This window comes from Melozone crissalis, unplaced genomic scaffold, assembly GCF_028551555.1.
Source record: "Melozone crissalis strain CALT ecotype California unplaced genomic scaffold, PUWL_Pcris_2 ptg000016l_1, whole genome shotgun sequence".
Classification (NCBI taxonomy): domain Eukaryota; kingdom Metazoa; phylum Chordata; class Aves; order Passeriformes; family Passerellidae; genus Melozone; species Melozone crissalis.
The window spans coordinates 1,658,580-1,670,360 of record NW_026535794.1 but is presented as its reverse complement, the minus strand read 5'-3'; the positions used below and the strand labels follow the sequence as shown (position 1 = coordinate 1,670,360).

Genomic DNA, 11,781 nt, shown 5'->3' with positions numbered 1-11,781 from the left:
ATAAAAACCTGGAGAAAAAAAGCCTGGAAAAAATTACTAGGGAAAAAAAAACACTGGAGGGGGAAAAAAAGAAAAGCCCAAAACAAAATTTAAAAAAAAAAAACCACCAAAAATATTTCAAAAACCACGAAGAAACTCCCCCAAAAACAGAAAAAAACACAAAACCCCCCACACCTGGAAAAATCCTGGGAAAAAAAACAACCTGGAAAGAAAAAAGCCCAAACAAAACCTGGGGGGAAAAAAACTGGAAAAAAATCCCTGGAAAAACCTGGGAAAAATCTGCAATTAAAAATAAAAAAAAGTTTAAAAAATGGGGGGAAAAAACTGGAAAAAAAACCTGGGGAAAATCTAAAAATCAGCTGGGGGAAAAAAAAAAAACTAAAAAAAAAACCCTGGGGGAAGAAAAAACCTGGGGGAAAAAGAAAACTGGAAAAACACCCTGGAAAAATCTGGGAAAAATCTGCAACAAAAAAAAAAAAAAAAAAAAAAAAAAAAAAAAAAAACCAAAACAAAGAGAAACCTGGGGGAAAAAAAAATGGGAAAAAGAAAACTGGAAAAAACCCTGACAAGAAAAAAGCCTGGAAAAAACCTGGGGGGAAAAAAAAAAAAAAAAAAAACAAAAAAAACCCAAAAAACTGGGAAAAAATCTGAAAAAAAAAATCTAGAAAACACCTGGGGAAAAATACTGGGAAAAGAGAAAACTGGGGAAAAAAAAAAAACCATTAAAAAAATCCCGAAATGGCGCGGAGCAGCAGGAATTGCAGGGCAGGAATGGCAGGGCAGGAATGGCAGGGCAGGAATTGCAGGGCAGGAATTGCAGGGCGGGAATGGCAGGGCAGGAATTGCAGGGCAGGAATTGCAGGGCAGGAATTGCAGGGCAGGAATTGCAGGGCGGGAATGGCAGGGCAGGAATGGCAGGGCAGGAATGGCAGGGCGGGAATGGCAGGGCAGGAATTGCAGGGCAGGAATTGCAGGGCGGAATTGCAGGGCGGGAATTGCAGGGCAGGAATTGCAGGGCGGAATTGCAGGGCAGGAATGGCAGGGCAGGAATTGCAGGGCAGGAATTGCAGGGCAGGAATTGCAGGGCAGGAATTGCAGGGTGGGAATTGCAGGGCAGGAATTGCAGGGCGGGAATGGCAGGGCGGGAATTGCAGGGCAGGAATTCAGGAATTCCTCCCGGGGCTCCCGACCCCCCCTCCCGGGGCTCCGTCACCGACACCGCCTCATTCATTTCATTAATTAATGAGCGGCCCCGGCGCTGCTCCGCTCGCAGGCGCCGCTGGAAAAGCCGGGCCGGGACTTTCCCGAGATCCCAAAAAATTCCAGGCTGGGAAAAGAGAAAATGGCGTGGGAGCCAAACTGGGAATTTTTGGGATTTTCCTGCCTCGTCCTGCTCCGATCCCGACTTTCCCTGGCGCAGCTGATCGAGGTGAGCAATGAAATCCCATTGGAAAAAAGAAAAAAGTGGGAATGAGGGCCGGGAATGGGGGATTTCCCTGGAAAACATCCGGCTGGGAATTTAAGGTGGATCCAAGGAGGGGTTTTTTGGGAATTTTTGGCGTTTCCTCGAAGGCTGGGTTGGGAATTTCGGGTCGGGATCGCGGGTTTTTCCCATTTTTTAATCGGTTGAGGAGCGAGGCAAAAACGATCCCAAAATTCCTGTTCCTGATGGATGATCCCGTTAAAAATGTGGGAAATTTTGGAAATATTTGGGATGGGTTTTCCTTCTCCCGCCTTCCCTCATTCCCGGTAATCCTGAAAAATCTAGATTTCACGGAATTGTGGGATTTCATGGAATTCCATGGAATTCCTGCCCCTCCACAGGAGCTTTTCCCTGAGGATGACTCTGCATTCCCAAATTTATGGAAAATCTGGGAATGATCCAGGAGGGAAAAGCGGCTCCCCAGCCCTGGCTGCAATTCCAGAGGGAAATTCCAGCCTGGAATCCAAATCCCAGCTCCCAAAACTTTCACTTTTCCCTCCGGATCCTTTCCCTGCTCCACCTGGGAATTCCTGCAGCAGGATTTGGCTGCGATTTCTGGGATTAGAAAATTCCAGGAATTTCCCAGGATTTCAAACTTCTCATCTTTTCCATATATTTTTCCAGGATTTCTGGCCTCTCATCCCTGCCCTTATCCAGATTTTTTTTTTCCCAAAGATTTCCAGCCTCTCATCCATTTTCCTGATTTTTCCCAGGATTTCCGGCCTCTTCTCCATCCCTTTCCATATTTTTTCCAGGATTTCAAACCTCTCATCCTTTCCCAGATTTTTCCCAGCATTTCCAGCCCCTCATCCTTTCCCTTATCCTGTTTTTTTTCCAGGATTTCCCTTTCCATATTTTTCCCAGGGTTTCCAGCCTCTCCTCCCTCCCTTTCCCATATTTTTCCCAGGAATTCAAACCTCCCCTCCCTGCCCTTATCCTGATTTTTCCCAGGATTTCCTTTCCATATTTTTCCAGAATTTCAAACTTCTCATCCCCATCCTTTTCCATATTTTTCCTCCCAGCATTTCCAGCCTCTTCTCCCTCCTTTCCCATTTTTTTTCCAGGATTTCCCTTTCCTGATTTTCCCCAGAATTTCCAGCCTCTCCTCCCTCCCTTTCCCATATTTTCCCCAGGATTTCTGGCCTCTCCTCCCTGCCCTTATCCTGATTTTATTCCAGGATTTCTTTTCCATATTTTTCCCAGAATTTCCAGCCTCTCATCTCTCCCTTTCCACATTTTTTCCAGGATTTCAAACCTCTTATCCCTTTCCCAGATTTTTCCCAGCATTTCCAGTCTCTCATCCTTTCCCTTATCCTGATTTTTTCCAGGATTCCCTTTCCATATTCCCTCCAAAATTTCAAACTTCTCATTCCTGTCCTTTTTCATATTTTTCCCAGCATTTCCAGCCTCTTCTCCCTCCTTTCCCATTTTTTTTCCAGGATTTCCCTTTCCTGATTTTTCCCGGGATTTCCGGCCTCTTCTCCCATCCCCTTTCAGTTTTTTTCCCAGAATTTCAAACCTCTCATCCCTTTCCCAGATTTTTCCCAGCATTTCCACTCTCTCATCCTTTCCCTTATCCTGTTTTTTTCCAGGATTTTCCTTTCCATATTTTCCCCAGGATTTCCAGCCTCTTCTCCCTCTTTCCCCATTTTTTCCCAAGATTTCCCTTTCCATATTTTTTTCTCCAGGATTTTCAGCCTCTCCTCCCTCCCTTTCCCATATTTTTTTCCCCAGGATTTCTGACCTCCCCTCCCTGCCTTTATCCTGATTTTTTCCAGGATTTCCTTCCCATATTTTTCCCCAGGATTTCTGGCATCTCCTCCCTGCTCTTTTCCTGATTTTTTTCCAGGATTTCCCTTTCAATATTTTTTTCCAGGATTTCCATTCTCTCATCTCTCCCTTTCCATATTTTTCCCCAAGACTTTTGGCCTCTCCTCCCTCCCTTTCCCATATTTTTTTCCCCAGGATTTCTGACCTCCCCTCCCTGCCCTTATCCTGATTTTATTCCAGGATTTCTTCTCCATATTTTTTCCAGGATTTCTGGCCTCTCATCCTTTCTCTTATCCTGTTTTTTTTTTTTTTTTTTTTTTTCCAGGATGTCCCTTTCCATTTTTTTCCCCAGGATTTTTGGCCTCTTCTCCCTCTTTTCCCAATTTTTTCCCAGGATTTCCATCCTCTCATCTCTCCCTTTCCATACTTTTTTCCCCCGGGATTTTGGGCCTCTTCTCCTTCCCTTTCCCACTTCTTTCCAGGATTTCAAACCTCTCATCCTTTCCCTGATTTTTCCCAGGATTTTCGGCCTCTCATTCCCAACCCAATCCCTGCTTTTCCCCCATCCCCTCCTACCTGAGCATTCCATAAATCCAGGAATCCTCTCCAAGGCCAGGCTGCTGCTCCAGGAAGAATTCCAGGTTTTCTGAGCTGTCCAACCATTCCCAAGCAGAGAAATGAGGCAGAACTTCCCCTGACAGTGCAGAATTCCCAAATTATCCTTCCCTGAATCCCAAGGACGACCCAGTCAGCCGGAAAAATTCCCATTTTATTCCAGAAAACAAAAATAAAACATCCAAGGCCAAAAAATCGGGATAAACAGCAAGAATTCCTGGATCTGCTTTGTTTGTTCCAGGTTTTTTTCCTGGAAAAGCAAAAGCTCCGTGAGGAGTTTATTCCTGGAAATAATTGGATAATGGAATTATCCTGAATAATTCGATTCCGGCTCAGCCAGGCTGGAGCAAACAGAGGAGGAAGAAAAAGCTGGAGAGGAAAATAATTCTGACAGCTGAAAAAATTCCCAAAAAACCGCCAAAAATATGGAAAAATAAAGGGGAAAAAGCAACAAAATATTTGGGGCAAAAATCCCTTTAAATCTTGGATTAGATTGAGGAAAACTTTGCTGGCTGCCAGACCTTTGGATAAATTCCCAGGGCTGGAAGTTCTCCCAAAATTTGGGAAGAGAATTAGAAAATCCTGGGATGGACTCAAAATCCCAAAATCCCAGGATAAATTCCTAAATCCCAAAAAGTCCCTAAATCCCAGGATGAGCCCATGATCCCAAAAATCCTTCCCTGCTCCTGATCCCAGAGATCAGCAGACAATGGGATATCGAGGGATTTCTCTGGGAATTGGATCCAGGATCTGAGCCAATCCTGGGAGAATAAATTTGGAATAATCCTTTATTCCCACTTTGGGATAAAATTCCTGGAGGGATTGCTCAGGAATTCCACTTCCCAAAAAAATCAGGAATTTTTTTGGGCACTGGGTTCATTCCAGCTGTTTTCCAGCTGCTGTCCAAGATCTTCCCTAAAAATCCCCTGGAATATTTTGTAGGATTTCCATCCTTTAGGTTTAGGCTGAGTTTATCTTTCCGTTAAAAAATTCCACAATTTTTATCCCAGAATTTCCTGGTGGTTCCATTCTGCTTCCTCCTGAATCCAACATCCTGTGGTTCCATTAAAATTCATTGGAAAAGTGAATTTTTCCAGGAATTTTCTCATTCAGGCCTTCATTGACGGAGATCCCAATCCCAAAAATCCATTGGAAAAGCAGAGAAAGGAATTCCAGAGCGAACCAAGGAATGGCTGGAAAAAAGAAATTCCTTAAAAATCCCTCCAACATTTCCGAATCCTTGGGGTCTCACCAACCTCTCCACCATTTTCCATGCTCTCATCACCTCCTGCAGTATTTTTGGGAATTTTTCCGTCCTGATCCACCTTTTCCCGCTGGTTTTTCCCTGGTTTTGCCAGGCCACCACGGCGCCTCCCAAGAAGAAGCCGGACCCGGTGACGTCGGAGACCGTGGTGATCTGGGGGCTGCGCCTCTGGCAGGTGGTCGGGATCTTCGCCCTCTTCGTCCTCTCCATCAGTGAGTCCCCCTGGAATTCCCGGCAATTTTCCTCTGGAAAAGTCCTCAGGGAGAGCTGTGGAATCCTGGGAATGCGCGAGGAGGGATTCGGTGCTGGGAATCGCCAGGGGTTCGTCCTGGGAGCACCTGGAGATGTTCCAGGGATGGGGATCGGCTCCAGCACCACGTTCCTGCCAAAATCCGGGATGGAGCCGTGGGCTGTGGGGGCTGGGAATCATGGAATGCTCTAGTTTGGGAATCATGGAATGATTCGAGTTGGGAATCCTGGAATTCTTTGGGTTGGGAATCATGGAATGCTTCAGTTTGGGAATTATGTTATTCTTTGGGTTGGGAATTATGGAATGATTTGGGTTAGGAATAATGGAATGATTTGAGTTGGAAATCCTGGAATTCTTTGGGTTGGGATTAATGGAATGTGTAGGGTTGGGAATCCTGGAATTCTTTGGGTTGGGAACCAAGGAATGCTTTGGGTTAGGAATCGTGGAATTCTTTGGGTTGGGAATCCTGGAATGCTTCAGTTTGGGAATCCTGGGATGCTTTGGGTTAGGAATCATGGAATGTGTAGGGTTGGGAATCATGGAATGATTTGAGTTGGAAATCTTGGAATTCTTTGGGTTGGGAATCGTGGAATGCTTCAGTTTGGGAACCTTGGAATTATTTGGGTTGGGAATTATGAATGATTCAGTTGGGGAATTATGGAATGATTTGAGTTGGAAATCCTGGAATTCTTTGGGTTGGGAATCCTGGAGTGCTTCAGTTTGGGAATAATGGAATTATTTGGATTGGGAATTGTGGAATTCCTTGGGTAGGGATTCGTTGAATGATTCAGGTTGGGAATGATGGAATGCTTCAGTTTGGGAATTATGTTATTCTTTGGGTTGGGAATTATGGAATTATTTGGGTTAGGAATAATGGAATGATTTGAGTTGGAAATCCTGGAATTCTTTGGGTTGGGATTAATGGAATGTGTAGGGTTGGGAATCCTGGAATTCTTTGGGTTGGGAACCAAGGAATGCTTTGGGTTAGGAATCGTGGAATTCTTTGGGTTGGGAATCCTGGAGTGCTTCAGTTTGGGAATCCTGGGATGCTTTGGGTTAGGAATCATGGAATGTGTAGGGTTGGGAATCATGGAATGATTTGAGTTGGAAATCTTGGAATTCTTTGGGTTGGGAATCATGGAATGTGTAGGGTTGGGAATCATGAAATGATTTGAGTTGGAAATCCTGGAATTCTTTGGGTTGGGAATCATGGAATGCTTCAGTTTGGGAATTATGTTATTCTTTGGGTTGGGAATTATGGAATGATTTGGGTTAGGAATAATGGAATGATTTGAGTTGGAAATCCTGGAATTCTTTGGGTTGGGATTAATGGAATGTGTAGGGTTGGGAATCCTGGAATTCTTTGGGTTGGGAATCCTGGGATGCTTCAGTTTGGGAATCCTGGGATGCTTTGGGCTAGGAATCATGGAATGTGTAGGGTTGGGAATCATGGAACGATTTGAGTTGGAAATCTTGGAATTCTTTGGGTTGGGAATCGTGGAATGCTTCCGTTTGGGAATCTTGGAATTATTTGGGTTGGGAATTATGAATGATTCAGTTGGGGAATTATGGAATGATTTGAGTTGGAAATCCTGGAATTCTTTGTGTTGGGAAGCCTGGAATGCTTCAGTTTGGGAATAATGGAATTATTTGGGTTGGGAATTGTGGAATTCCTTGGGTTGGGAATCATGGAATGCTTTGGTTTGGGAATTGTGGAATTCCTTGGGTTGGGAATCCTGGAATTCTTTGGGTTGGGAATCGTGGAATTATTTGGGTTGGGAATCCTGGAATGATTTTGGTTGGGAATCGTGGAATGTGTTGGGTTGGGAATCGTGGAATGTGTTGGGTTGGGATTCATGGAAAGATTCAGGTTGGGAATCATGGAATTCTGTGGGTTGGGAATAATGGAATGCGTTGGGTTGGGATTCATGGATTCCCTTCAGGTGTCCGGGAATTTGGGATTTCCTCTGGGCTGGAATTCCCCACTGAGTGTGGGAATTCCAGAGGGAAGTCCCAGCTCTAAACTGGAGATTTCCACCTGGAATCATTTTCCAAGATAATTCCATCCCTGGGACTGATCCCGGAGCTTCCTGGATTCCTTTCAGGTGTCCGGGAATTTGGAAATTCAAGGAGGATTCCTGTGGAATGGATTTGAGAATTCCTGAGGGATTTCCCAGCTCCAAACTGGAGATTCCCGTCTGGAATCTCTCCCCAAGAAAATTCCATCCCTAGAAGTGATCCCAAAATTTCCTGGATTCCTTTCAGGTTTCCAGGAATTCAGGAATTCAAGGGGGATTCCTGTGGGATAGAATTGAGAATTCCTGAGGGATTTCCCAGCTCCAAACTGGAGATTCCCACCTGGAATTCCTTCCCTGAGAGTGATCCCAGAATTTCCTGGATTCCCTCCAGGTGTCTGGAATTTGGGAATGCTGGAATTCCAGCTGGGAATAGGAATTCTGGAGGGATTTCCCATTGGGAATGCAGAGCAGGAATGGCCCAAGCTCCACCTCCATCCCTGCTGGGAATGGGATTTGGGATGGAGAAAATCCGTGGAAAACAGGGAATTGGGAAATGGAGTGAAATGGAAAAACGGGGAATTAAAAATAAATATAAAAATAGGGAATTAAAAATAGGAATAAGTATCAAAGTATGAAATTAAAAAGAAAATAAATAGAAAATCAGAAAAATTTAAAACATAATTATATATAAAAATAAATTAATTAACTTATTAATAAATTTTAAATCAATATATTATATTGCATTACAGTGAATGAAATATGAAAATAGGATATTAAACAATAGAAATAAATAGAAAAGTAAAAAATGAAATTAGACATAAAATAGGAAATTAAACAATAGAAATAAATAGAAAAATGTAACATTTTAAAGCAGAATTCACATAGAACTATAAAATTCAAAATAGAATTAAATATAAAATATAAAGTTAAAAATGGAAATAATTGTAAAACCAAACCTAAAACAAGAATTAAATATAAATCTAAATAAAAGAGAAATACAGGAATTATGCTTTAAAGGTAATTGGATTGATAATATAATTCTAATTATTATTACTTTATTATTTATTTATTACTCTAATTAATATTACTTTATTAATGACCTATTAATTTGGAATAACAATTTTCATTATAAAGTATTATAGTTAATAAAATTATATAAATGAAATAACCTATTTCTATGTTATAAATAATAATAAGTTGATTGTAATTATAGTTGTCATTAACAGCTTTATTTTCACTGTTATTACAATAAATAGGGAAATAAAATGAACTAATTTAAATTGTATTTACGGAATAATATATTAATATTAAACACATGTTTTATGTTATGAATAACAATTTCTAGAACATTCTAACTATATGATAATATAATTAATATTAGTTATTAAATAATAATAATATATTTTATTAATTGTTTTAATAATATTAACACTAGCTTAATTAATATCCAATAAATATGTTTATATTGACCTTAATATTAACATTAATAAAATTAAACTAAATACACCCAAAAAATCCAGAAATCTGATCCGAGTGTGGATTCCACCTCCCAGCACATCCCACAAGGTGGCACCATCCCATAAAAAAATGCGGGAAATTCCAAATTCCAGGTTTCCCATTCCCAGTCACTCCCCCGGATTCCCGTGTTTCCTGTTCCCATTCCCAGTATCCAACCCAAATCCTCATTCCCCGGTCCCAGGAGCTCCCCCAGAATTCCACATTTCCCATTCCCAATAACTCCCCCAGAATTCCACATTTCCCACTGCCATTCCCAGTTAAATCCTCCTTTCTCCCTCTCCATTCCCAGTAAATCCCTCAGGTTCCCGTGTTTCCCATTCCCAATAACTCCCCCAGAATTCCACATTTCCCATTCCCAATAACTCCCCCAGAATTCCACATTTCCCTCCGCTATTCCCAATAACTCCCCCAGAATTCCATGTTTCCCATTCCAAAGAACTCACACAGAATTCCATGTTTCCCACTCTCATTCCCAGTTGAATCCTCATTTCTCCCTGACCATTCCCAGCAAATCCCTCAGATTCCCGTGTTTCCCATTCCCAGTAACTCACTCAGAATTCCACATTTCCCTCTCCTTTTCCCAATAACTCCCCCAGAATTCCACATTTCCCACTGCCATTCCCAGTTAAATCCTCCTTTCTCCCTGTCCATTCCCAGCAAATCCCTCAGATTCCCGTGTTTCCCATTCCCAGTAACTCACTGAGAATTCCACATTTCCCATTCCCAATAACTCACCCAGAATTCCATGTTTCCCCCTCCCATTCTCAGTTAAATCCTCCTTTCTCCCTCTCCATTCCCAGAAAAATCACCCAGAATTCCGTATTTCCCACTACCATTCCCAGTTATCCCCAGAATTCCTTGTTTCCCACTCCCATTCCCAGAGAAAAATGCAAATCCTTGATCCCCTCTCCCATTTCTAGAACCTCCCCCAGAATTCCTCATTTCCCTCTCCCATTCCAAATTACTCCCTCAGAATTCCACATTTCTCTCTCCCATTCCCAGTGAAATCCTCGTTTCTCTCTGTCCATTCCCAATAACTCATTTCCCTCTCATTTCCAGACTCTCATTTTCCGCTCCCATTCCCAGGAACTCACCCAGAATTCCTCTTTTCCCATTCCCAATAACTCACTGAGAATTCCACGTTTCCCATTCCCAATAACTCACCCAGAATTCCATGTTTCCCCCTCCCATTCTCAGTTAAATCCTCATTTCTCCCTCTCCACTCCCAGAAACTCACCCAGAATTCCTCTTTTCCCATTGCCATTCCCAGTTATCCCCAGAATTCCTCGTTTCCCACTCCCATTCCCAGCGACCAACACAAATCCTTGATCCCCCTCTCCCCAGACTCAGAATTCTGCATCTCCCATTCTGAATAACTCCCCCAGAATTCCACATTTCCCACCCCCCGTAACTCCCCCAGATTCCCGTGTTTCCTGCTCCCATTTCCAATAACAAACCCAAACCCTCATTTCCTATTCCCAGGAACTCACACAGAATTCCTCTTTTCCCATTGCCATTCCCAGTTATCCCCAGAATTCCACATTTCCCTCTCCTTCCCAAAAACTCCCCCAAAATTCCACATATCCCATTCCCAATAACTCCCCCAGAATTCCATGTTTCCCATTCCCAAGAACTCCCTCAGAATTCCTCATTTCCCTCTCCCAGGAACTCACAAAGAATTCCACATTTCCCTCTCCCATTCCCAGTAACTCACCCAGATTCCCATGTTTCCTCCTCCCATTCCCAATAACCAGCCCAAATCCTCATTTCCCATTCCCAGGAGCTCACTCAGAATTCCACATTTCCCTCTCCCATTCCCAGTGACCAATGCAAATTCTTGTTCCCACCTCCCATTCCCAGGAATTCCCCCAGATTCTTGGTTCCTGTTGCCATTCCCAGGAACTCACCCAGAATTCTGTATTTCCCTCTCCCATTACCACTTAAATCCTGGTTTCTCCTTCTTCATTCCCAGGAACTCCCCCAGAATTCCCTGTCTTCCACATTTCCCGCTCCCATTCCCAGTTAAATCCTCATTTCTCCCTGTCCATTACCAGTCATTCACCCAGTCTCTCATTTCCCGCTCCCATTTCCAGGAGCTCACCCAGAATTCCCATTTCTCTCACCCAACAAGTCCCCCAGAATTGCACTTTTCCCATTCCCAGTACCTCACCCAGAATTCCACATTTTCCTCTCTCATTCCCATTTAAATCTTCATTTCTCCCTCACCATTCCCAGTACCTCACCCAGAATTCCACATTTTCCTCTCTCATTCCCATTTAAATCTTCATTTCTCCCTCACCATTCCCAGTACCTCACCCAGAATCCCACATTTTCCATTTCCAGCACCTCACACAGACTTCCATATTTCCCACTCCCATTCCCAGTTAAATCCTTGTTTCTCCCAGTCTATTCCCAGGCCCTCACCCAGAATTCCCCTTCTCCCATTCCCAATAACTCACCTATAGAATTCCACATTTCCCAGTCCCTCACACTGAGTTCCACATTTCCCATTCCCAATCACTCCTCCAGAATTCCATGTTTCCTATTCCCAGTCCCTCACCCAGAATTCCTCATTCCCCATTCCCAATAACTCACCCAGAATTCCCCATTTCCCATTCCCAGTAACATGTCACGGCACACGTCACAGCTGGGACAGCCGGCGCACCCACAGTGTCCCTGTTCAATTCCAGAAGGTTCCACCCCACACACGGTGACCCCACCTCGGGAAGCTCCGGAAGCCTCTGCCCCTCCCCAGCCCAGCCCTTTATCCCCTCACGGTCACACCTTGCACCTGTGTGCCCTCTGCTCCCGCTCTGATTGGTCACACCTGGGCACTGCATGGCACAGCTCACCTGGGCACCCC

General features: G+C 43.5%; 1 protein-coding gene across 1 annotated transcript in view; it reads left to right on the top strand.

Moving 5' to 3' along the window:
- The first annotated feature begins 1,342 nt into the window (after nucleotides 1-1,342).
- TMIE (transmembrane inner ear) overlaps nucleotides 1,343-11,781 on the top strand; it is a 56,266-nt gene continuing 45,827 nt past the window's right edge. Inside the window, exons 1-2 of the mRNA XM_054273394.1 lie at nucleotides 1,343-1,429; nucleotides 5,227-5,344. Of these exons, the coding sequence (XP_054129369.1) occupies nucleotides 1,343-1,429; nucleotides 5,227-5,344 (205 nt within the window). The remainder of the gene's footprint in view (nucleotides 1,430-5,226; nucleotides 5,345-11,781) is intronic.